Here is a 25,763-nt window from a genome sequence, read left to right as displayed (position 1 = left end):
TGTGAATGAATGGCCGCGTTCTCGCCATGTGCGTTACGCCGTTGTGCTGGACTCGAGTTGATGACCAGATACTGACTTTTGAGTAGCGATGTGCAGCGGCTGAAAGAAGACAAGAAACATATCAAGAGTGTACTACGGATACTCTCTTGAACAAAAGTAGAGTCGTCGTTCGTTAAGTGGTGGTGGTTGTGCTGCCATTTCATTCTGGTGGTGCTAATCCTTTCTGTGTTGGTGTATTTGGACTAGGGGACTGGGCTAGACCGGAATCTGGAATCCAGATTCTCGACTTTGGACCCAGCAAATCTCTTTTGCACTTGTAAATGCGATGGCGCCCGGACGATCCCAGATCGCCTTCCATCGGATGTCGACCAATCAACAAGGACGGCACTTTCCCCTCTGAGAAGTTTGTGGCAGGAGCGGTTCCGTCTCTCGATTGGCTCTAGTCTCCTTTCGGATAGCAATGGAGACCAATCTGCATGACTGTGCAGTACGTATCCTCTCGAGGGTGTGATAACAGGGGGGCAGGTGTGGATATATCCCGCGTGCCTGCTCCTTCTTCACAACCACGAAGTTTCCTGGAAGCTACACCCCTGCTCGCCCACCCAGTCGGAATGAGCTCCCAAGGAAAGACATTGGGTAGCTAAGAAGGTGCGGAGCTACAAGGCAGGTAAACCCCTGCCATGACTGTTAATCTGAAACACGGTGACGAGGAAACAGGGGCCTTCCTTTTCATCTACGTTGACCACAACTGCCCGCACTTGCACTGCTGCAGTCACCAGTGACCACCTACCACCACTTGCTATGTACGGAGTACCTGTTACCACCACCACCACCACCACCACCACCACCACAACAATGTAGGTAGGAGCGAAAAAAGGAAGGAGGATGCGCGAAAAACGGAAGATAACATGAGAATAAACATAACGCTCGATTCTGCGCGTGAAGCAGTCACAACAGTCATCAATTGCCGCTGATGGGCACAAGGCGCCCAACCTGTAAAGCATCTGCCCACTACCAACCAGACCGCCATCTTTGTTCCCAAGGCCACTGTCTTTTACGGACGTACGCATCTCTTGATCCATGCTGCTCGGACGAACACCGTCAACGCCCACAAACCATGTCCATTGCTGTAAATGGCCTCGGACGACGTGACGGACAAGTGCCGCCTTGCCATGGCCAACAGCCTACGGATACTTCTTCTTTCTATTGTCAAAGACCCAGGCCAGACTGAAGCTCTTCAGGACGTGCATGACAAGCTTCGGGCGACGCCACGCATCTCAACACTAATCATGCGGCTCTGGGGGACTTGACTTCAACTTTGGGCTTGTGGCTCGATCCAGCAGCTTGGCCCCAACTATCGACAGCCCAGTTTCGCAATATTTGCACTGAGGTGCACTCTACGCCCGCCGCTACCTTAGCCACCAGTACTCGGAGATCCATCTTCTCGCCTATTCCGGTCACGACAAAGCCCAGTCTTCGATGGCGCATTCGCAATACTGCCAAAAAAGGCATCGTGGCTCTCGGAGGATGGTCTGTCAACCTTATCCGGGATTTGGGCGGTGGTCCTGCACTTCTGCTTCTTCTACGACGGAACACCGAGGCATGGCCGTTGCCCCCCATCCCCAAGGCCGGACAACGCCACGTCCCTGACCGTTCAATTCACCCGCTCGCTGCAAGAATCTCCAAATCACAATCTCCCCTAATGCCGTCAGCCTTGGGACCCGTCAGACCCCGCCAAGCCAGCGCTGGACACACCCACACATCCTCAGCCTTCCACTGTCCAATTTGGTGGCGGTTTCACCTCACCCATCTAAGATGCCGGCGGCGAGGGCGTTGGCACTCTGGGGGGCTCTTCTCCTCAGCTGTGGAAGACTCATAGCGAAATCTACCATGCTGTGCATCGACAGCCTGACATGACAGGCTCTCGAGTAGGCACGTAAAGGCTCTAGATCCCCTCCTTCAACCGAACCGAAGGATCCATTAACCAGCGCTATCCAAGCGGCTAGCTCAGTTATCACCACCCAGAAACCCAGTTACAGACTGACTGCAATAACCTTGGATTCGCGGACTTCCGGAGAGAACTGCGGAGTAAATTGTGTACCCGCTACAGCAGGCGCAAGTTCTGCTGGTCAAGCCAAGCATTTAAGTCGGCATGTGACGATTCGCAGCGCAGAAAAGATCCTCTGCACTCTGTGTCGACGCTCACGAACTGTAGCGCATTCCTCAGCTGCAGCCAACAATGTGATTGGCTTCGTCTAGCCGAAAGTATTGTCCAGAAAGTTGTGAAGACGGTCCAACGTAGCTGGTCAGGTCCAGGCAGGGGTTCGATTCAGCACGACTCCCGCCATCAAGACTGGCCTGGCGTATGCTTCGTCTTTTCTAGCGATTTCAGTACCTCGAAGTCGGTGTGGTACTACCGAATAGGCCTTTTCTACGATGAATCAGCTCCAATGGCGGCCAGCTCAACACAGCTAATATCCAAGCTAGCTCGGCACACTTGGCAGAAAAAAGGCACGATCGTCAAAGTTTGGACCAGACAAGTGTGGCAAGCATGTGCTTTGCATGCGTTCCGCGACGCATCATGCTCGTGCTTTTGCAACGCTGATCCTCCACGAAGCTTGCCCTAAAGATCTGCGTAGGAGAAGGGGAAGGGGCCGGGTTATCGGCGGAACGCGATCGATGGGCTAGGGAGGACGAGACGGGGACGGTGAACAAACCTCACCCAGCCCCACGAGCAATACTACGACACTGACACCCACACCGTTCGAGTCTCGACTCGACACAGGAGTGGCATCGCTACGCGCCAAAGTCCCGCTCCTCCGGCTTATTGGAGCTTGCGCAACTGTCCTACATGCCTAAAAAGATCTGTTGACCGAGCTGATCTGCGATGAGGCCGCATGAAGATCTTTGGTCAACGTGATTAGCGAAGGGGAGAGGCACGCTCAACCAAGCTCAAACTCCGGAAACGCGGCTTTTTCTGCGCAGTCTGGACACGAGCAAAGGAAACACGTTCGTGGTTATCACACGGGACTATTGCTCTTTTTTCTCACTCGAAGTCTGTCTATGGCCGACGAAGACACCGATCTCTCCCTGACCCTCGCGAGCCTCGAACCAAAGTCGATCCTTAAAAACAGAGACTGGGCTGGATTATGCAGTCAGCTAACTGACAGCTTTGCCGCTACGAGCGGCGCGGTACTAGCCTGTCTGGCCCGTGACATCTTCGTGCTAAAACCGTGGTTTAGCAAGCACGTTTGCCCGCTACAGGGCGCATCAGCAGATTGGTTGGGAAGCGTGCGTGGTTGACAGATGTCGACCCGAGCCTACAACGCCATGTGACGCCAATTCAGTGATTTCTGAGACAATGTAGTCTTCTTCTTTCGAGTTCGTGAGACAGGCGACTGCATGCAAAGTTATGGCAAGCTGCCATTGCTGTGTGAACATCAGCTCCAGTTGCGTATGTCTCAAAGGGCTCTGGCCACCTGTTCCCGAGTCGGCATTAGCTCAAGGGAAATGCTGGGTCATTGAGGTACCAGAATTACCTCTTCGTCATCTCCTGAGGAGAACAACGGCTAACCTGTTCATGGAACACAGAGAGATTAGAGGGCAAAGCGTCGCTAGGCCACCCCTTCCGACTCCCCTTCCGTTCTCCAGAACGCCAACGTGGACGGGGACAAGGATTCTCTCAGCCGGCTCTATGTCACTCTGTTGATTGGATCGAAGTTTCGATGATAGTTGTTAGGGAGGTGAAGCTCGACTGATTGCGGCATTGGGCTCGCTAGCTTTTGTCACAAGTTTATTAGGTGGAGAAAGTCAATCCGCCTGGCCTCCCATCCAACCTATCTCATGCATTTCGTCTCATCTCTTTCTGCTTGAGTCGAGAATGATGCTAGGGAAAGGCCCGTAAAGCTCTGGCCGATTTGGGACCATGACCTCTCGAGTATCCCTACCGCTCCATTTCGAGACGACTGGACAGTCACTGGAAGCATCAGGCCGCCGTCCGAAATGCTCTTCGACGATGCTTATAAGGCTTGCGTCGAAGATAAATGAGGGTAGCGAGGGATACTACCCTGCCACGCCTCGGATCCTCGGAAAAGGAGATTGTCCCGCACGTCATGGTAATTCCCTGTTCCCACCGTCTCTTTCTAGGCGTGCCAGGGGAACTGGACCAGTGTCCATAGACAGGTCCAGGCCAGACTCGACAGAGCTCGCCTACAGTAGACGTACTCTATACAGAGTACAGAGTACGGATACATTAACCTCATCCTGTCGTGAAGTGGGGGATGCACAAGCAAGGAGAGGATATGCAAGTGTTCCTAGCAGATGCGGGCTGGACGGCAAGATGGTCGCATCCAATTTGCAAGGCGCAACACCTTGTTTCCCTCTCTTCTACTACGTAGGCTTCGTAGGTTTCGTCTCATCTACAACGGAGAACTCAGCACACATTGGCCGACCAGACGAGGGCCTTTGCAAAAGCATCTCAGCGCTCGCTTGTCAGATTAGGCCAAGGATCTGACTGAGTCTATAGTTCACAGCACGTCATTCACGTGAGTCTATCCCGTTCTGCAATACCTACAAAGTAGACTTCCTAAGGGCAGCGTGCAGGGAGGGCGACTTTTGTGAGGAGTTTGAAATCGGCCAAACACAAGTCCAGGGCATCACCGCCCTACCGAGACAACGGCAGGGCTAGTCAGTGCCACTTGGCCATGCGGACGTTCCCCGGCGAGACGAGGCCTTTCGTCCTTTCCAGCTAGCGTCCCGATATGGAAATGATCTTTGAGGGGTTGCATCTCAAAAGCTCACTGTGGCCAAACCCGTTTTTCAACGTGCCAACCTCCATGGTCTCAAAACCCCCCAAATCCACGGATACTACATCCGGCGAGTCGCTGCGGGAATTAACGACAGGCCAACCGCCAACCGGCCAGGGAGCCGGGACAAGCACCGAGTTGCCAGAGGCATGGGGTGCCCCTAATCCCGCAATGCGTTTTCTCGCCATGTTCTTGGACGGTCGAATCCCTACCCATGCCCACTGTTGTACCTGAGAGGATGAGGCTTGAGGCTTGAGGCTTGAGTGAAGCCCATCCGCATCGGAGGTTTAACCCTCAAAGGCGAAACAATGTTTGCCTCCCGTCTCGCCGGCTCGCGTCTGCCGTGCACGCCGTGTCCGCCGGGAACGGCTTTTACCATCCCCACCTTTGAAGAGAATTCTGAGTAATAGACGATGATGTTACGCGGATGAAGAGGTGGGGACGGCAGGCACTGAGACGGAGTCAGCAGGACGCATCGCGGAAGAGGGGAAGGGCGAATGGCGGCGTGAGGACTGAACGAGCGGAGAATGGCGAGGCAGACACCAGTTCTGCTTCTGCCACTTAACCCCCCACAGCCGAGGGAGATTGAAATCGCGCTGGGCAAGCGTAGAGGCGGAAATCATCACAATTACAGTGAGCAAAGAATACCCAAGCAGGGCCCAAGCAGGGTGCCCTCGAGTCTGGAAACGGATCGGTACGAAACGGTAATCAGACGTGTCTCTCTCTCTCCAGAAACCCTTCCCGCCCTTTCGCCCTGCCCTTTCCCTTTCTCCACCATCAGGGAGATGAGAAATTAAGCGGTTCTCGATGGACCGCGGGGCGCCTTGGCATCAAGCAGAAGGAAAGGCAGCGGGCCAGAAGAAGCTCTAGAAGGAAAAGCAAAGCCTCTTCTATTAAAGGTATTCCTAGGATCCGCCTCTTCGCTGTGGCTATTTTCTCCATCTAGGCTTTCGTTCCTTCATGAGCGGACCCTCGCCATATTTTCGGCATTTCCTTCAACTCGGCGTGGGCATCCACATGCAGGCAGAATTCATGGTCTCGGATGCAGGGAGCAAGGTATCAGGACAAGTTGAAGCGTCGTGTTCCCAACTTCCGACAACTTGACAAAAGTTGTCTCGAGATGTTCGGCGTGGCAGGCTGATGTTCTGCCCACCAACCCCACAGCTCATCTGTCTGTAATCCATTTCCCTCCTCCTCACTGTTGTTAACCCCCCTTCCTTCGCCTTCAGTCTTGACATGGAGAGTGGGAGTTGAAACTCTAAAGATGAGATGAAAATGATGATTATCATGAAAGCATCATTGAGGAGAGATCATGCCTGTTAGCTATCAATCAAGTTTAGACGATGACGGGTCGGCGGGAACATCCTGAGAAGAAGAGCATAAGAAGCTCGCACAGACGTGAGGGGGCGTGAACTCTGTTGGTCCAAACATGGGATGATCCTGTGATCTGAGCTGCTGCATTAATAACTTGGACTATTAGAGAAACCTTTTTTTATTGCGTTTAGGTTTCTTTCGCTCATCTTTGGGTGTAAGGACATTGCTTGATCCGGAACAAAAGGTTTCTGACAAACATGGGACGGAAACCGTCAACCGAATTTGTTTCCCATTCCGATCACATTTCTGGTTGATTGCGAGAACTAGAGCTAGTTTGGACCATATTGCCTTATTTGACTGCCCAGTGTCTAAATTGAATGGATCTCTCTCGCTATATCCCTTTGTGGGATGATGCCTCTGCCTGGAATGAGCGTTTCAAGGGGATTTGTATTCACTTCTGGAACTTGGAAACTAAGGCATGCCGAACGGGCGAGCGTGACGAATCAGGCAAGAGGCAAAGCAAGAGCAAGAGAAAATGAAATGAGGATGCGAAAAAAAAAAAACAAGTCGTGCCAAAAGTTGAACCTCCAGCCCAGCCACACAACGGCGAGGCAGATTTTCTCCCTTGTATCTGGCAGAAAACAAGTTGTCCGAATCCATTTCGAGAAGATGGTCCAAAGGGCAGACTCTAGGAAGGGGAGATAGGGAACAGAGAGGAGGAAGGGAAGACGAAGCTCCACTCTGAACATCTCTTGCTCTTACTATGTACATTGCGGCGGCTTCATGCCGCAGTCCGGTTTACGAGTAAGTTATTTTGGCCCAAGTTGGTCTGCGCTGGATTCCGCCGTAATCTCTTTTCTCTCTTTTGCTCTCTCGATTCGTATCTCTTCCCTTTCCGTTTAGGCGTTGCTTGAAGGTAAGTAAGCCCCGAGTAAACGTTCCCTCTCTCTCTCTCTCTCTCTCTCTCTCTCTCTTCCATCGTCTTCTCCGAGGCTCTGAGCTCTCTCTCTCTCTTCCATCGTCTTCTCCGAGGCTCTGAGCTCTCTCTCGGTGAGATTTCTTGATAATGTGTGATGTGAAACCGCGGGGGGGGGGGGGGGGGGTGGCAGGCCCCCTACGATGAATATGAGGCCATTTTGCGAGTCGTTCTTGTTAAAGCTGATGACGATGTACATTCTTCTTCATCTATGATAAACCCTCTTTATTTCTTTCCCATTTCCTTACTCCGTATTCCGGCCCCCATTCCATCTAATTGAGCTTTCCTCAAGGCCCACGCCCGCCCGCACACACACAAGCACACGCACGCCCCCCAACCCCATCACTCCCTCACCATCCACATTCACACATACGCACACGCACACACAAGGCTAATCTGGAGTTCCGAGGGACCGATTACACCCTGGCGATTCAATTTAGATATCCTTGTCAAGCTGGTACGAAATCAAAATGCGGTTGATCTTGAAAGTCACGAGTGGCAGGCACGCTGATGCCTGCTCCAGGGTACTTTGTTTGGTTCGTTGATGACTGGAAGTTCGGATCGGGCGAGGGATGGTATATTAGATCAACCAAAAAAAGTCCTCACGAGATCTCCAAATGTGGGCATGCCAAACATCCCGGCAAAGAAAAAGAAGAAGAGAACAATCTATCGGGGCGGTTCCACCTCCTCCTTCGTGTTTCTCTTCTTCATCTGGAGCTTGCAAAACGGCCCCCAAAGAGTCGCACCTTCCCCCCCACCCCCGGCCTTCCCGGCAAAGGTGACGAGCATGAGTGAGATGAACTACATCGCACTCTCACCGCCAGCCGCTCGGTCGGCCGGCAGGTCTTCCCCCAGATTTGGTTGTCCAATTTCGAAGCAGTGTGGCCGTGTAAGTAAGATGAGATAGGTCCCGGCGATGAACGGCGGTGGGAGTTGTGGGCTGAGAGAGAGGCGCGTGAACGCGTAGACCCTGTTCCCTTCGTGTAATTCATCTACGAGAGAGCACTGCCACGGATAGAGACTGGGCAAAGGGTAGAAGTCGTCAGACTCCGTGAGAGGGAGGTATCCGTAGAGACTGCCATGGCAAGGGCGGTGCAGGGTGATGCTGTGTCCAGCTTTTCACCTTTCCTTGAGTTGTTCTGCCCTCTCTCTCGAGTGATCTCTCTCACCATCCTACGGGTCGAGTTCATCTGCAAAGGGAATCTAGACTTTGGTTTGACTCAACGACCGCGTGATACCCGTTCGGCAGTCGGATAGCGAGCGGACATAAGATTCCTTAGCTTCCCTCCCTCCTCCTCCTTCCAAGACCACCCCGTTTTCGATGTCCAAGTGAAAAGTTCTGTGTAACTGTGTCCCTCTATCTCCGATGCCCAGACGCGCGACGGAAGAACCCGAAACCTCACAACCATGTACGGCTCCATCTCAAACTTCCCAAGAGAAAGGTAAGTAAAGTACTCTTGGGGGCCGAAAGGGGAAAGGAGCTCGCAGACAGAAAGAGAAAGGAGCTCTGCGAGTCTACCCAAGAAGTGCGGAGCACCTCGGCAACTACCTAGGAAAGAAAGAGAAAGAGAGAGAGGAAAAAGAAATAATGAGCAGAGAGAGAAACAGAGAGAGACGGTTCACAATGTCTTAGACGATTAAATGCAAATCACCAGAAACATACAATAAAAAATACCGTTCTCCTTCATTTTGCGCAAACACCCCTTCCACCCTTTTCAAAGGTCCCCAAATACAGGATCGAGGCTTACAGGAGAGACAGTATGGGAAAGAGGGAGGCCGGTTGGTCTGCCGTGCCGCCCCTTTCCCCCCGATTAGGGAGCGGCAGAGAGAAAAGGTTGCATGGGATTTGCATTTCCGGATCTACTGTCTCACGTTTCCCATCGCCCTACTGCTCTCTTTCGAGTGTCCCTGATATCAGACATGTCAAAGACGGGTGTGAGCGTCGCGCAACATGTAGGCACGTCGCCCACTGCTGGCAATGCCCAATATGCATCCCAAACTTTTTCTTTCTATCGAGAGGAAGTAATGAATGAGTGCTCGAGGACCCAGAGCTCATACGTCCCAGCTCTTCCTTATCTGGGAATTTGAAATCTCTGGTCAGCGGCCGCGTGGACCTATCGTTTTGTACCGTACATCGAAAAAACGGGCGATACACCATTCACACCTCGTGGCAGGTTCTCAAAAAGGGCCGGAAGGGAGGCAGTGTCTCGGTCGATCGGCGAGAGCACGCGGGGAGAAAGAGGAGAGAAAGGGCAGTACTTCATGCAGACATGAACTGGAGCAGAGGAGGATTTGCAATTCTAGTCCATCTAGACCCATCTGTACATTCCCGTTGTCTCAAACCATCTCATGCACGTCAACGGCGCCACTTACAACAGGCTGGGCTGACTGCGACATGGCCTATGAGAGACAGTACAGCAGCAGAATATACATAGACGGAGGCGTGAGAGTGGGGGATCAGGAGGGCTCGCTCCCATCATCAGCTTACCTCTGCATCACGGTACGTACGGGCGTGCCCAGGAACAACATAAGCTTGCTTCACCTTCAGACCTACTTCTTGGCAAGACAGGACGAGGCAACCACTCAGCATACAAGGCGCAGTATATGGACCCGTAGATCATTGGCAATGAAAGGTGAAATTCCTTTTACCTCCTAAAACTCCCTTGAACCCTTAACGGGCAGGCTACGTGTCATGGTGATGCTATGGGGTGGTGTTCGAAAGGCAACATTGCCCGGAACTATGGTACTCGAAAGATGCCCGTTCAACTCCCTTTCCTCCCTTTCCGATAATATCAGACGTAATTCCTGCCAGTTGTAAAATAAAATCAATATCGGAGACGCATTGCCTCCCGCTTGTAGAGAGGAAGGCGTTTCCTTGAGCCTCTTTTCCCTCCCTTCTTTGGCCCTATGCTGTGCCCATGCTGGGACTTGTTGATGTGAGACGTTTGTTGGAATCACACCCTCCTGGAAAGCCTTCCCTCTTCTCCTCCCCAGCCACAGCTGGCTAAACTGGTATGTACCGAGTGTCCTTTCCAATCAAACGGCATCATCCGTCCGTCTCAACGCCCCAAGCTAGTCGTCCAGTCCCGTGGATCGAAAGGGAAGGAGGCGGCCTCCATCACCTTAGCTTGGGAAGATCTTGTCTCTGCTACTGGACCCCTGCGAACTCACACTATTGCGGTTTGTATGGTATGGTAAATTCTCCGGCTTGAGATTCTCATCCGTCGACGAGGCCGTGCCCTGACGCTGCGGCGCTTTCTTGGTAAGCACTGCCCTGGGTTTCTCGGCCGGTAGCGACTCGCTGCTGGTGCGTGTCTTGGTCAGCTTGCGAGACGCACGTTTCTGCGACGGCGCTTGCGACTGCGTCTCAGCAATGGATCCCAGGTCCGTAGTGGACCTTGTGTCGCTCGATAGGCGGCTAGATGTCGAGGTGCTGTTGGACGGTCGGCTGTATGCCGGATTGTCTCTGATTGGAAGGTGAAAATTCGCCGCGGCTCCGTTTTGGTCCGCAGTTATGTATGACGGCGAAGTGGAAGAAGAGCGGCTGGCATCAGGAGATGAGGCGGCCTGGGTGGCTGTTAGCGTTGAAGCCTCGAAAATCCGACTAGAGACTCGCTTACGGATGCTTGAGGGCTGACATAGGTGTCCAACTTCTTCTTTAGTACCTCCGAGCGCACCGGCTTCGCGAGATAGTCGTTCATGCCTGCCGCCAGACACTTTTCTCGATCTCCCTGAATGGCCGATGCCGTCATGGCGATGACGAGGATCTTCCGTACAACGTCTATAGAATCCTTCCGAATCATCTTAGTCGCCTCGTATCCATCCAGCACGGGCATCTGTACGTCCATGAGAACCACATGGTAGGGTCGACCTTCCCTAGCCTTTTGCCGCAAGCCCTCCACAGCCTTCAAGCCGTTCTCGTAAGCATCCACGGTGGTGTAGCCCAGCCGTTGCGCATACTGGATGGCAATTTTCTGGTTAATGGGGTTGTCCTCCGCGACGCAAATCCTAATTTGGTCTTTGGGAACGGCGGTGAGGTCCAAGAACGGATTAGGCGACTCGCCGCGCTCGAGGTACGCAGAGCGCTCGACGGCTGGAGGGGACTTCATTTGCTGCGCGTCTCCGGCAGAAACGTCAGACTTAGCCTTATCGAAAGTGACCTTGAACCATGCCGTTGTTCCCACGCCTTCTTGACTGTCGAGCTGGATCTTGCCCTTCATCATCGTTTCGATCAGCGACTTGCAAATGCTCAGACCGAGGCCGCTGCCGCCGTACTTCCGTGCCGTGCTGGTGTCTGCCTGGCTGAAGGGCTGGAAGAGCTTGACCAGTTGCTGTTGCGGGATACCGATTCCGGTATCCTGAACTCTGAAGAGCAGTGTAGCTTTGTCGTTGGTCTCAGATTCCACTCGAGCCCCAATCGTAATCGAACCGTCCTCAGTAAACTTCAAACTGTTGCTGATGAGGTTTCCCAAGACCTGATGGAGTCTGATGGGGTCTCCAAAGATGAGTAGAGATGGTAGGTCAATATCCTGTATAATCTTGACGTTCTTCTGTTTCGTCTTTTGCCGGTTGCTGTAGGACACCGCTCGAACAACCTCCCGAACCATCTCTTCTGGGTTGAAAGCGATCACGTACAGCTTCATCTTGTCGGCCTCCATTCTCGAAAAGTCGAGAATATCGTTGATGACCGTCAACAACAGCTCTGCCGACACCTTGATATTATCCGCCATCTCTTGCTGGTCCTTGTCTAGCTCGCTGTCCTTCAGCAATTCAGAGTTGCCGATAACACCGTTGAGCGGCGTTCGCAGTTCGTGCGAAACGTTGGCAAGAAATATCGACTTGGCCTTGGCGGCCTCTTCGGCGAGCTTGACGTTACGCTTGGCTTCAGCTTCAGCGTGCTTGGCTTTTGTCTCTGCTTCCAGTGCCTTTGCAAGGGCGCGCTTCTGCAGCGCAACCATGGAGACATTCTCTGCCGAGACTTTCTCTACGGCCTTCATGGCTAGGGCATTTGAGTAACTGATGCCAATCTGGTTGACTAGCAGCTGGAGGACGGACACATTACGATCGGTGAAAGACCCTGGCTCGCCCTCGAGATAGAGAACTCCGAGCAGCGGTTTTGAGCCGTGACAGATGGGAATCGCAATGATGGCCTTGCTAAGGACATTCCGTTGTAGCCAAGCCTCGCTCACGTTACCAAAACGCTCGTCACTGATGATGTCGGGAATGAAGACAGCCTCTCGGAACCGCGTGCAGTAGAGAATAACGTTCTCAGCAACGAGTGAGGTGCCAGCAAGTGGAAGACCGGGGATATGAGCTGACGCTCCCCGTTCCGGATCACCGCTGGCTGCGAGAGACCACCCAGACTCATCCGAATCTTGTACCACAATGGCGGCTAGTGTAGCAGAGCCTCCGCAAGTCTGCAGAATGACATCGCACATAGTCTTGAGGAGCTCGTCGACCCGAAGAACGCCGGAAATGACCTGGGATGAGAGCAGAATCGCGTGCAAATCGATCATATCGAGTGCTGGCAGACCTGCCCCAGGTTCATTGTGCTCGTGCATTGAGCCACGCCACGCACCAATCCGATCGCCCTTTATATCGGCGATTGCAGTGTGGTTAGACTGCTGCATCCCTTCTGGCCCTTCTTCGCCATCCACAGCGCGGTAGTCAACAGTGCCGCTGTCTCCGGCGAAGTCGGTCTGAACCGCAGCGTCTATCGCTCTGGGGTTTCTTGTCGGGCTGTGAAGAAGGACGGCGTGTTCTTCCTCCAGGCGCTCAGCCACGGCCACGGCGCCGAACTGACGGTAGAACGCAATGGCATCCCTAAAGGCAGAGCGAGCTAGCCGTCGAGCCTTGCGTCTGACGAGCGTGCCGGCCATCAGTGTGTTGCCCAGTGCCGCTTCGAAAATGTAATTATGTTCCTCGGCGTTATCCAGAGCCTCCTCGTAGAGCTTGACCGCGCCCCCATAATCGCCGTTCAATTCCGCGACTTGGGCCTCTAAGATTCTGGACCATGAAAGGTAGTTCACTTCGGTGTATACCTCCCATTCCTTGATTCGCTTGGTCAGTTCGCGCAGCGTGCGTAGAATACTCTCGGTTTCACCGTCTAGACTGCTGGGATCTAGGCGAGGGTCGTTGAGCCTCCGAAGCATCCTTCCTGCAAGAGCAAGTCCGTAGAAAAAGATGACTAGCCTGCTGTTGCGAGCCGACCATAGGTTCTGGATGGACTCGTAACACATCTCACCGACCTCAATCGCGCGATCGTAATGGCCGTAGATGAAGAGCGGAACTATCTCAATAGTCTCATACCAAAGAACCGATCGATTGCCGTTTTGAGTGTTGGCTCTCAGCCATGACTTGTAGTTGGCCGAATTGTGATGATCATCAGTCATGACCTCGGAGGGATCGGTTGTCCGCGTCTTGCCCTGCAAAGCCCGACAAGCTTGCCGAATGGAGATCAGGAGAGTGCCACCCCGCGTGTCCTGGTGCCAGTTTGGGATCTCTTCACAGCCATACTGGCAGAAAGCCTCGAGGTCGGCACAATTCTCGCTCGCAAAGAACTTGAGCTGCGCCGCAAGCCCAAAGCTGAGTATCGAGGAAATCCGATCACCGGCTGCAGCCGCATAGTCGACTGAGCCCTCCAAGTGCGTCAACGCCACGGCGATCGGAATTTGAACATGCCCGATGAAGTTGGCGTACAGCATATAGCCTCTAGCCATCGAGAAGGGATCACGGTATCGGTCAAGTAGCTCAATACAGACGTTGCCCACCTCAACTGCGAAGCTCACCATGTTGAATCTGGCCAGAGCGACGAGACCGAGATGTAGAAACGCCATGCCTGATTGAGGGAAAGCGCCGTGAGTGAGATGTAGATCCAGCATGACGAGGGAGAGGTGGTAGAATCGCAAGTAGTCGCTCCACCACGCAGCGCTGACAGTCTCTGCCAACACAGCACCGATAGACGGCAAGCTGGGGTCTGTTGATGGTGTCGGGTTCATCAGCTCGTTCTTGTCCATGGTCTGTATTCTCACAGACATCTTCTCGAACTGATCGTCGCATTTTTCAAAGGTGGGTTCGTCATCGAATTGCACGTCAAGTGCCTGTAGACATTCTTTCAGTGCAGCCAGCGCGCCTCGGGCATTGCCACCTTGCGCTAGGGTTCTGGACTGGAGGACATAGGCTGGCGCCTTGTCTAGAGGGCTTCGTGCACACTGGAAAATTGTATCTAGGAGGGAGTTAGCTGCGGCATGATTGCTCATGTACAGATAGCATTCCGCAGCCCGTAGATGCAGCTGCATCGTCTCGTCATACGAGACGTCCTCAAGCTGGTCGTTCCATGGATCTGGCTGAAGTAGAGCGACTGCCGTACTGTAAAGTTTTGAGCCAGTTGGGCGGGCACAATTCTCCACGGCCGACTGTGCGCACTCGTACAGTAGCTTACGGTACGTCTGGCGTCTAGGGACACGCTTCTTGATAATGTCGACAGACTCGCAGATGTGCGCAGCGGTGTTATCCTTGGCTCTGGGATCAGCTGAATAGTACTTGAGAAGCGTCTGTGCAATAACGAAATGCATCTTTCGCGCGTTGCATTCCTTCAATGCTGCCGACGCCTGAATAAATCGGTCGTGGGCGAAGCGGAATCTATCGTCTGTCTCGCTCGGGACGATGATATAAGCCTGAACCGCGGCTTGCAGTCCGTTGATTGCTTCTTGCTGAGAGTACGTCGCGTGGTATTGTTCGTTGCCTGGACCTTGACACGATGCCTCTTCATTGTCCTGGTACTGGAACTCGCCACTCAGAAGTCTGCAAATGAGCTCGAATGAGAAGGAAGATCCGAGGAGTGCAGCCCATGCAAGTATCGCTCTAGAGGCTGGAGGTAGCTCGCTCAATCTCCGTGTGATGAAACCGGTATCGAGTATGTCATAGTCGCTTGCGCCTTTGAAGTGCTCGAAGAGTCTATCGAGATCGAAATGCCAGTTGCTGTCTCTGTAGTCGTACCATATACACTTCTTCCGGTAACAGGCGCTCAGCATCTCTCGCATATAGAATGGGTTGCCTGCTGTTTTGGACTGTATGACCAAAGCCAGAGGAAGAACCTCCTCCTTTGGTCTGCACAGCGTCGTCGCGACATATTGGATGATGTCATCTTCGCAGAGGGGAGTCAGTTTGATTCGGGTCACTACGGGACCGCCTGATCGTGGAAACTCTGCTAACTGGTCAGCATATGATGGCAACTTTGGACGGTGCGAGAAACTTGCCTTCGGACTCGGGAGGTGAGATGATAGATTGAACTTGTTCCGGTGATAGCTCCTCTGGGCGGTAGGTTATGATGACGACCATCTTCATCCGTGCCCCAATGATCTGCGTAATCAATTCCATGGACTCATCATCTGCAAAGTGAAGGTCATCCAGCACAAAACATATGAACTTGTGGGATGTGAACATGCGAAGCACGTCGAGGAAGGTGTTCATCAATCGCATGGTTTTGGTTGCTCCACCAGCTCGCAGGAAGTCCTGGGACGCTTGTGAAGAGATGACCGTAGGCTTGTTCAAGCGGCCCGGCGAGCTTCCCGGCGACGAGCCACGCCTCTTGAGCCCTGCCCTGATGGACCGACTTTGAGTTATGCTTTGAGTGATGGACACTGATCGAGGAACGGAGCTGTCAAGCGCGCCTATGAGGAAGTCTGGTAGCCCAAGAACTTTGTGCAGCATTGGCCACACCGGACGAACGTATTGCTTTAGCGCCTGGTGAAAGGGTGTATCCGTGTTTCGCTCGCCGAATACCTGTTTGAAGAGTGACGACAGCAGCTTAAGCAGTGGTCCAAATGCAGTTCGGCGCGCGGTATCAAATTTTGCCGTGGCACAGTATCCCCTCCTCCTGGCTTCAGCGAGTGTCGACTGGTAGAGGCAGCTCTTGCCCAAGCCCCCGGCTCCTTCGACGAGAACGATCTCGCAGTGTCCGCGCCTACGGAACTTTGCCGATCCGAGCTGACGTGACAAACTCGAGGACGATGATTCCACTGCACTCAGTCGGTTGCTGTCTGTTGGCGTACCTACACCATCAATAAGACTCCGAGTTTCGATCGAGACCGATTGGTGTCTTTCCCATTGCCTCTCCCACGGCCTGGTCATCCTCGCAAACGGACCGGAATTAGACGAGGCGATGGTGTCGCCCGATATCGTCTGAGTATCGGATAGGACGGACGGAACAAAACTAGCCTTTGACTGCCTAGGATCAGAGGACGTAGTATGCGTGAAGGATCCGCTGCGACGTGTTGTGCCTTCTGCCGAGCTTGCGCCCTCGCTCGACAAGTCCCCGCAGTCAGGGAGCTCAACCGAGAGCTGCGAACCATCAGAGAAGCGGTTGTTTGTTGTAGACTTTTGATTCATCGAATGGCTCTTGGCGACCCGCTCAATGACTCTGATAACTTCTGCTCTTTCTTTTTGCCGGCCGATCATCATACTGGGTAGGATGAAGAAGGACGAGATGTCTTTTTCGCCAATCTTCCACTCCTTAAGCGCCAACCAGTCGCCGTCGGTCAAGAATTGCTGCACCTTGAGAAGGTCATGCTTCAAACCACTAGCCGAATGATATCGATCAGCGACGGACTTGGCCGTGCACTTCTGTATGATGCGTCCGATAACGTCGGGTATATCGAGCCGAACTTGCGATACATTGGGGATTCTCCGCCCTAGAACGCCTTGCACAATATCGAGGGGCGTCTCCCCGTCAAATACCGGCTGCTGTGTGAGTAACGTCCAGAACACGACTCCAAGAGAGTAGATGTCAGTCCGACTATCAGGTTCTGCCGGCATACGACCTGTCTGCTCCGGGCTAATATAGAGGAGCTTGTTCTTGGCGCCCAATTCTTTTGATAGGCTCGACCACGAGGTGCTTGACAAGCCCCCCTCGAAGGATCTCGTCCCCGTGCCAAAGTTGATGAGCTTGACCGAGTTTGTCTCGATATTGAAGTGGAAGGCGTCCGGCCTGATCTCTCCATGCGTAATCACCTGCCCATAGTGGAGGATTTCCAGGCACTGACTAGCGCCAATGGCAAAGTCGAGGAAGTATTGTAGGTCTATCGGAGGCTTCAAGCGCAAATTCTGTTTGCGATACGCCTCGTACCGGTCGTCAACCTTCCTGGCCTTGTAGAATGCCGGTCCCATGTCCATCAGATCAAAGAGGTAGTTTTGGCCGGGATGCTGATAGATTGCGACCACAATAGAACCCCGATCGCCGGGGTGAGGAGCGAGTCGGATGAGGTCGAGCGGCTTGACAATGTGCAGTCCTTGAGGGTCGGCCGTGGCAAATAGGTTCTTAGCGATATGGAAGGCCCTCTCCTCGCGGAGCACATGGTAGGAGACGCGAGCCACCACTGGCTCTTCTACGTATGATATCTCTGCAGCGCCGGCGGGGACTGCGGGCGGCGAGGTAGCCGAGAAGTCGCTGCTCGCATCGCTGGGTAGGCCCGAGTGAAGGCTGGAGGAACTCGTATGCTCGGAGGGCGACGGTCGACCGGACTGTAGTCTCGCGATCGAACCGGGACTCGAGGCGGGTAAGGATGAAGAGGAGGAGGGCTGGTATGGAGATACAAATCTGGTACCGCAAACGTGCCTGTCCGCGCAGGTTAGCCATTGCAACACTTGAGGAGAGGTAGAGAGAAAGCGACAGAGATTGTTCTTTGGTGCTCGGCGGGCAACACTGGAAGGCAATGGTGTGGGGGCGGGACTCACCAGATGTCGTAAGATGTATGGAAGGGAAGCCGGGACTCGTCCCAGGTAAAGCCGGCGATCTGGCGAAGGCGCTCAAAAAGGCGCGAGGGAGGGTCGAAGTGGTCGTCCGACACGATGGCAGTGCCGTCCATCATTGAGGCCGGTCATTAGGCGCAAGCCGGAGCTTGGAGGCCAAGTGCACTTGTCGATGGTGGGGATGAGTGGGATTTTGGAGGGGCGCTCAGTTCCTTGAGTATCGGCGTCGGCCTTTGTTTCGCAGTCGGCGATGATGTCGTCGCGAGAGTCAAAGTTGACGTAGATGGGGTCGTGAATATCAGCTAGAGACTACCGTCCATGTCATATTTCTAGGAGAAGCTCGAGGCGCAACTTGTACGACGGGGGTTGGGTAAACCGGAGGATTACAGTGCGGATGGTGTTGATGTTTCTGTGCATGCGAGAGGTCTCTTGCATCGGCCGGGTATGGGTATGCACGCGCGCAATCGGATCAGGTGGACGAGGGGTGGTCGGCCTCGCTATGGATACGGCGAAAAGGCAGCAGCAACAGTAATCTTCAGCAGTCTGTGAACTGAGGAAGACGAAGAATGACTAGGGGTTTAGAGGGCGTCGTCGGGCGACGGATGCGTGAGCGAGTGGGCAGCTGTCGGAGGAGGAATAACCAGACGTTGACGGTGCCGTTTGAACCTCTCGCTTTCACACCTGGGACCTCGAACAGAACTGGACCTTTGCTTGGCCGTCTTGCTGACCACTTAGGATCGAGATGGAGCAGGATGCACGCTGCACGGAGACGTTGAGCGATGGTGGCATCCGGCGACAGGGCAGCCGGAGGTTGCTTAAGGTGCGGCGCTGGACAGGCGCGGGCAAGGGCAGGCTGGAGTTCTGAAGCAGCAGCACCCTTGAGGAGTGGAGTACGTAATGATTTTTAAGAGGAGCAAAGGGCACCTTCCAAGCGCCAGGGACCAAGCCCACGCCTTCCCAAGCACCAAGTTCTCTTCCACCTTAGCTGTTACGGAGTACATACTTACCTTACCTTACTACCTACCTAAGGTAGGTACGTGAGTGCTAAGGCATCCTCAGTATCCATTCGCAATGGGACGTATCTCTCCAGCTTTCAAGGGAAATGGAAGCCTCCACCTGCCCTGGAAAACTTGAACCTAACCAGGCCAACTCCGGGCACTGCAACCTTTCAGTTGTCTCTCGGAAGCGTTCCAAGGAAGCAGAGAATACCTTACATACACCTGGAAGTAGCAGTAGCAGTCGCACTTGCATACAGAGCACCCCATGTCACTTGTATGTTAGGGACCCGGAGAAAACAGACAACTTCAAGACCGACACACGCATGTGCCGTAGTAAGTCAGAGGCCAAATAGGGAATGGGGCAGCCATCCAATCCAGTATGGAAGGTATCAAACGCCTCCCCAAACTCCCCCTCGTCAAACATGCAAACGTTGGTGTCTCTGTTAAACAAAAACAGGACCCACGCCAGTGACATCTCGGCGTTCTTTCCTTGTCTCGTTCCTCTCGTTCCCCTCAGGCGGCTCCTTGTTCCCCTTCTCCTTTCCTCTATACGAACACACAGTAAGGCAGTCTCAAACAAGGAATTTGGTGCTCTTGTGAAAAAGGCTCCGCAACGGATATGCCTGCGCTGAAATTCGGAGAGATGAACAAAACAGATCACCAAGACGAGGAGAAGGAAGATGCATGCCAATCTAACCCCTGGTCACAGCAGTGGAGGAAGAGAGAAGCTATCCACTTATTTGGGGGCTCTGGGCCCTTGAGCAGAAAGCATTCCCAGCCCATCATTGCTCGCTCCTATCTCCCGGTGCTCCAACGGCAAACAGTCTCCAGTCAGCGCCAGATAAACGCGAATGGAATCATGAATGGTGTACCTACCCGGCAGGCAGAGGTAGCTCGAAGCATTAGGCATGCAAAATCCAGTACAAGAAAGGGGTAAACATCCACCACAGGCAATGATTGGCAGGAACAAAAAAACAATCGTCGCTACGTTCTCACCTTCTCGACCGTCTGTTTGGCCGAGCTCGCAGATACAAAATGTCGATCATCGGAGCTCTCAGCCGTCCACATTCACAGCGATGAACAGGGCTAACTGGGGTGACACAGAGCATCTTGTGCTCAAACCCTCAATGCCCATCCATGCCCACCAGTCAATCGACAGGCGGTGCCTCATGCTATTCAACTCTCCAAACTCCTACAAGCCTCACATCTTTCACCCACCAAGCTCCCGACGGACTTTTCGCCAGAACCTTGAAAGATGACGGGAGATATGGAGGTACAGACAACCTTCAGTCTGTTCTCAAATCTACGGATAGATCTGGCCACACTCCTTCACACTGAACTGCCGGAGCCTTTGTTCCCTGCTTTTTTTTTGTCCGTTTCCGCCGCTTTCCACCCGTCGCCCGTTCTCCGTCTCGCTAGGTCCGTCGCGCCATGATGGAACCTATCAGTTTACACCACCGGCTTTCCCTCCCCCCCATCCACCTCCCGGGTCCCGTCCTGTTTTTCCTTGCAATGAGCACCGTTGACCGCTGATTCCTTGACTGTCCCGTCTCAATACCTAGGCCTTCTTCTTTGCTGATCTTTTCCGCACGCCCGGTCATTCGCCGGAGCTGAACGTTTCCATTCTGACAGCTGGCCCAAAGTCTCGAAGGCTCGAAGGCTGAAGTTGACCATGTCGTTGTTAGAGCATAGGTAGACATGTTTACCCATCTTCTGTGGTAGGTTATGTAGCACTGGTTCCAACGTCCGCCTACTGTAAGGGTAGTCAATCAAAGGGTCCAGAGCTCAATATGAACCAAACATCCAGCCGTTTCTTAATACCAGGGTAGAAACCACGCCGTCTCTTTCACCAAGGAAATAAGATAAAATGCCCCCCCACCGCCGCCGTGGAACTGACGGAGCCGTCGCGACTCATTCACATACCCAAACCCCTGCTCCTCCAAGTCTTCTAGTACCAAATTTTCAGCTCTCAGGGAAATTCTCGAAGGTGTCTTTGGCGGGACGGTGAGCAAGAAACTTAGTGGCGAGACTAGCATCGAATCATCGAAGCTATCCATAACATCTTTTTTTTTTTTCAAGATTTCTTGTAGATACCTGAGTCGTGGCATAAAATCCTCAGAGTTTAGGGCGAACAAGTTAAAGCCAAAAGACAAAAAAAAATGATGTCATTGGCGCACTGCCAAACTAGTCTGTGCTACGATGCTACCCACCTCACTCGGACCCTGAGTTTTTTTTTTTCTTTTGTGTTTTGACTGCGTCGCTTCTTTAGCGTCGTAGAAAAGAGTGCGAGGAAAGAAGAAGACGAAATCAGTAAACTGGTGTATACCCGCTTGGCTGCAATAAACCACTTCGCCACTTTCTTCACGATTTCCGTCTGATAATAACCCAAATCCATTTACCCGCGGGGTCTGGGGATATTACTAAGAATAAAGCACTCGCAACGACCGAGTTGCCTACCGATTCCCTGTTACCCGTGCAATATTGGCCTAGGACTATAGGTCCCTGAACCAGTTTCCTGCGAACTCCATAGCTAAATATCAAGAATCAGCGTCGCACTTACGGAGACGACGAAGATGCAGAATCTCGTATCAACTCATCCGAATTTTGTGATGGGTAGCCTCGATTCCTTGGTTCTGATGACTTGAGCCTCGTAGGCTTGAAATACGCTGACTAAGTAGAATGGGGGAAACGAGAAAACAAGCAAACAAGGACATGTCAGACGCCAGAGACAAGGGTGCCAAACTCAACGGCTCACTGGATCATGACTTTTTGTCAGATAGACGCTAGTTCGACCGGATGGCGGACCGTTTCCGTTGGCATGCCCATTACGCATCAGTCACACTACAGCTTCAATATGCAAGGGTCGCAGCTATCCGGACGCACCTCCGACGCCGAGGCCACACGGGAGACGACAAGACAATATCAGAGTGGAACAAACAAATGCTCGAATGGTGTGAGATTGTAGAAGCCAAACATCTATACTCTATGTAGGTATTCCTTTTCGAGGGCAAGCTGGCCCCCCACGCCTACAGCTGCGCACGACTTTCAACATCAACATCGTGGGTATGGCGCACCGGATGATATTCCCTCCCCCGCCCCAATTCAACATCGTAAAAACTCCCAGGTATTCTCTTTATGCTTAGCCAAAAGCAGCTCCCTTTTTCCTGAGCTTGCCTCCTGCCATTGGTCATGCTCATGCTTCTTTCTATTGCTTTATAGCAACAAAACTTGAAAAATCAATGCAATTCTTTGCCTCCTTTTCTAACAGCTTCCGCCACCATACGGTAGGCTTACTTGCTGTGCGAGGGAATGCCGTTGGCCTGGGAGCCGAAGGCGAATGACGCGGCAAGACGACGCTCCTCGTTCTTGCGGCTGTTGACGAAGTCGGGGTAGTTGAGCGTGAGCTCGACGGCGCCGTTGACAATGTTGTCGGCGGCCTCGACACCTAGCATGAAAGAGTGGTCCTGGTTGCCGACCTCGTATCTCCAGGAACCGAAGCGGCCACGAGAGTAGATGCCCTGGTCGAGGAGCTTGGGAAGGAGGTCCTTGAGGACTCCCTCTCTCTCGAGCGAGGGGGTGGGGTAGCCGTGGTTGAAGCGGCGGTGGTAGGTGGAGACGATCTCGTCCTCGGGCTTGATCATCTCGGTGTTGATAAGACCCTGAATGCACTGCTGGAGGAGCTTCTCCTGCTCAACGGGCTTCATGGAGGACTCGGAGACCTCAAGCATGATGGACCAGTAAGGGCCCTCCTTGGCCTCGGTAGAGGAGGCCTTCTCGCCGTTGGCGAGGTACAGCGTAGGCAGCTTGACGTCGGCCTCGGGCTGGTTGTAGGGAGAGTAGTTGGAGAAGATGGTGGCGCGGTAGAAGGGGCAGTTGTCCTCGGGGAAGTACAGCCAGCACTTGTCGCCAATGCGGTCGGGGCGAGCGCCACGGATACCGACACCGATAACGTGAGTGGAGGAGTAGAACAGACCCTTGGACAGGCTGACGAGCTCCTGGTTGCCCATGCGCTCGACGAGCTGGTCGACGTTCATGGTGGAAATGAGCTTGCCGTACTGGACCTTGGTGCCGTCCTTGAGGGTGACAATCTTCTTCTCGGCGTCAACCTTCTCAACGGTGCCCTTCTCGCCGTAGCGAGTCTTCTCCTTGGGCAGGGTGTTGGCAACAGCGATCCAGATACCACCGGTACCGTCACGGGCCGGGAACTTGAAGGTGGCGTTGGGGCCCCAGTTACCGGCAACCTTGTTCATGACGACGTTCTCGGTGACGAGCTTCAGGTTGGGAGCAGCAACACGCTCTCCGAGCCACGCGCATTGCATCTGTAGAGAGATTAAAGTTAGCAAGCAGATCCAGTCTCAGGAGAGGTCTGTTCGCATGGAGGAAGTAGGCTTACCTTGGTCGTGGGGACAGCCCAGACCTTGTAGTTGTAGGGGCGCATGAAGATGTTGGCAACACCCTCACCGCAGTTGCGGAGGATCCACTCATCGAAGTCCTTGGGCTTCTTGTCGGCGACACGGCACTCGAGGGCGGCGTCAATGAGGCCGTTCATGCACTTAACCTGGTCCTCCTTGGGCAGGATAGAGATGTTGTTCTGGAAGGGGTAGGGAACCCAGATGCCCTTGTAGCGGACGTAGGAGACACGCTCGTGCGTGAACCAGTCATCCTCCTTGGGGAGCGCCTCCTCGATGCAGTCGTCGAAGTACTTGTAGTGGGAGAAGATGACGTGGCCACCAACATCGTAGAGCTGTTCATTGGAAGCTGGTTAGAAATTGTTTCTTTGGCTAAACAACACCCAATTCCTGAGCAATCTTGCTGCTGCGAAGGAAAGCGTGGGAAACAAGGAGGCACTCACGAAACCCTCAGGGGTGGTATCAGTGCCAGCAAGACCACCGGCCTTCTCAGCGGAGTCAACAAGCAGCCATGAGGGGCCGTTCTGCAGTCAATGTTAGCATTGAAACAATGGGCGGGTTGGGGTAGTGGCAATTTGGCGGTGAGGACGCACAATCTGGTTCAGACGCTTCGCAGCACCGAGACCGGTCGGGCCAGCGCCGATAACCAAGACGTCAACGTTGCTAAATGAGGGGGAACACAGTCAGTCGAGATTCTTCAATGATTTGGGCGTCTGGAATGCCATGCAGATCCGGAGCCGTGGCTCTGGAATGGGCGCAATGGGCAAGCGAAAGACATTTGGGACGGAAAGGGGACAAGGAGGAATAACTCACATGTCAGCCATGGTGGGGGATGTGTGTAGAAGGTGTTGGGGAAGCAGCAACAGAAAGAGAGCGGCTCTTGTGGAGGAAGATCTGGCAACAAGAGGAGAATTGCAAGATCAAGGAGCAAGAGATGCACCGAGGGGGAAGAGAAAGCGAAGTTGAGGATTGGCAGCAAAGAAAGGAAGGAGGAGGAAAGAAAAGTCGCGCGGGAGGTGGTAGCCGTGGTCGTTGCTGTAGATATGGGTTTTTGGTTTCGAGCGGTTCCAGAGAAAAAGGGGACACACACCAGGACTAGACTGCCCAGGTACCGAACTCGACTGGGAGGCGAGGTGTGTGTACCTGCTTCCTGACTGAGGGAGGTAGGTAATGAGGTGCCTGACTGACTGGTGGTTCTTGCTGGCTGAGGGGACGGAAGATGGTGGTGGTGGTGCTGCTTCTGCTGCCACTTGCTGCTGCTGCGCTGTTACTTCCTGCTTCCTTCCCGCACCGCAACTGTGATGGAGGGGCCAAATTATTATTTGGGACAAGGGGTTTAGCGGGGCCCCCTGGTCAAGAACATGAAGCTCACATTTGGTGTCTTTCATGGGTGGGTGCCAAGTGCCAAACGGTACGTACCGTGCCTGCTATGTACATACCTAAGGTACCTTACCTGGGCCTTAGTGTCATGTTCCAAGATGCTCCGTCCACCATCTCATGGAAGGCACGCCGCGCTCTTCTACCAAGGTACTAGACACGCCCCCACATTTTGAGATAATCGCAACATCGACACCACCACTGCCGCCGAGAACACACACGCTCCAGTGCTGCCGTTTGAAGGGTACGCTTCTTCTACTTTGCCAATGGGATTCTCTCTTCAAGATACTGCTATCGCTATAGATCTCCAGCACCAATTGAATCGCCAGTGTCGAGTCTCGACGAGGTGTGGTTAAGATGGTGGAGACACCCCGATACACCGTACGCTAGATTTACTGCTTGCTATATCTACCGAATTGGCGGCTGGCGTCGAAGCTACTTTATCTGCAGCCACCATGTGCCTCGCTGTCACCAAACGAGGCTCTCAAGTAAAGCAAGCGGCCAAGCGCGTGTGCATCCCGTCTTTATGTATAATAAAATCGTTTCCTACGTCCCGGCGCATCTTGTCCCGACAATTTGAGACAAGGTCTTATTTGACAGAAACTCTCCTTGCCTCGTGGCAACCGCCGCCGAATGACCATGCTAGCATTTGCCCATTATCTCATCCACGGAACAGACTCAGGCCTCTCACTACCCGTGCCGCACTCTGTCTAGATGACAGCCCGCACCCAGGCTCAAGTTCGCTCCCTCGTCCGTCATGAGCCAAGACAGACCACCTCAGTCTCATTCTCATTCTCCTTCTCCTTCTCACAGGGGTCTAGGCCCTGGTCTGCACAGCAAAACTGGAACGGGAACGTCGACGGGCGGCGCGGACGGCAGCGAACCGCAACCCCAGGCCGGGCCCTCGTGCTGGCTCGCCACACGCTTGCCTGCCTTGCCTTGCTTGCTTCCTTTCCATTGCCCCCCTTGCTCATATGAACCCCCAACCTCTGGACTCTGGAAGTCTGGGCATTTCATGATTTCATGTGGGAGCGGGAGAAAGAAGAAAGACGCGGCGGCCGTATGCTCACCACTAGCCTTACACAGCAATACAGGGGGAGACTCTCGACTCACTTGAAAGCTGAGACTCTTGCTC

The 25,763-nt window shown here is 53.5% G+C and overlaps 5 protein-coding genes across 5 annotated transcripts; 2 read left to right on the top strand and 3 right to left on the bottom strand.

The window, feature by feature from the left end:
• Positions 1–1,080: 1,080 nt before the first annotated feature.
• On the top strand, positions 1,081–1,287 carry CABS01_09673 (uncharacterized protein; the record flags this gene model as incomplete). The annotated part of the gene is made up of 2 exons (XM_060543030.1): positions 1,081–1,100; positions 1,161–1,287. 2 exons carry the CDS (start codon positions 1,081–1,083, stop codon positions 1,285–1,287), a joined length of 147 nt encoding a protein of 48 aa, XP_060400246.1.
• Positions 1,288–7,639: 6,352 nt separating this feature from the next.
• CABS01_09672 (uncharacterized protein) lies at positions 7,640–8,002 on the top strand (the record flags this gene model as incomplete). Its single annotated transcript, XM_060543029.1, has 1 exon — positions 7,640–8,002. The coding sequence occupies one exon, from the start codon at positions 7,640–7,642 to the stop codon at positions 8,000–8,002; it is 363 nt and encodes a 120-aa protein (XP_060400245.1).
• Positions 8,003–10,218: 2,216 nt separating this feature from the next.
• On the bottom strand, positions 10,219–17,963 carry CABS01_09671 (hsp90-like protein; the record flags this gene model as incomplete). Its single annotated transcript, XM_060543028.1, has 4 exons — positions 10,219–10,662; positions 10,716–15,308; positions 15,388–17,710; positions 17,830–17,963. The coding sequence occupies 4 exons, from the start codon at positions 17,961–17,963 to the stop codon at positions 10,219–10,221; spliced, it is 7,494 nt and encodes a 2,497-aa protein (XP_060400244.1).
• A 556-nt stretch (positions 17,964–18,519) lies between these two features.
• Positions 18,520–18,633, bottom strand: CABS01_09670 (uncharacterized protein; the record flags this gene model as incomplete). The annotated part of the gene is made up of 1 exon (XM_060543027.1): positions 18,520–18,633. The coding sequence occupies one exon, from the start codon at positions 18,631–18,633 to the stop codon at positions 18,520–18,522; it is 114 nt and encodes a 37-aa protein (XP_060400243.1).
• A 3,499-nt stretch (positions 18,634–22,132) lies between these two features.
• CABS01_09669 (UDP-galactopyranose mutase) lies at positions 22,133–24,075 on the bottom strand (the record flags this gene model as incomplete). The annotated part of the gene is made up of 5 exons (XM_060543026.1): positions 22,133–23,161; positions 23,236–23,586; positions 23,695–23,775; positions 23,845–23,914; positions 24,065–24,075. 5 exons carry the CDS (start codon positions 24,073–24,075, stop codon positions 22,133–22,135), a joined length of 1,542 nt encoding a protein of 513 aa, XP_060400242.1.
• Positions 24,076–25,763: the final 1,688 nt, after the last annotated feature.

The sequence above is a fragment of the Colletotrichum abscissum genome (genome assembly GCF_030869225.1).
Source record: "Colletotrichum abscissum strain IMI 504890 chromosome Unknown Scaffold_23.1, whole genome shotgun sequence".
Taxonomy (NCBI): Eukaryota; Fungi; Ascomycota; class Sordariomycetes; order Glomerellales; family Glomerellaceae; genus Colletotrichum; species Colletotrichum abscissum.
This window is presented reverse-complemented; position numbering and strand designations above follow the sequence as displayed.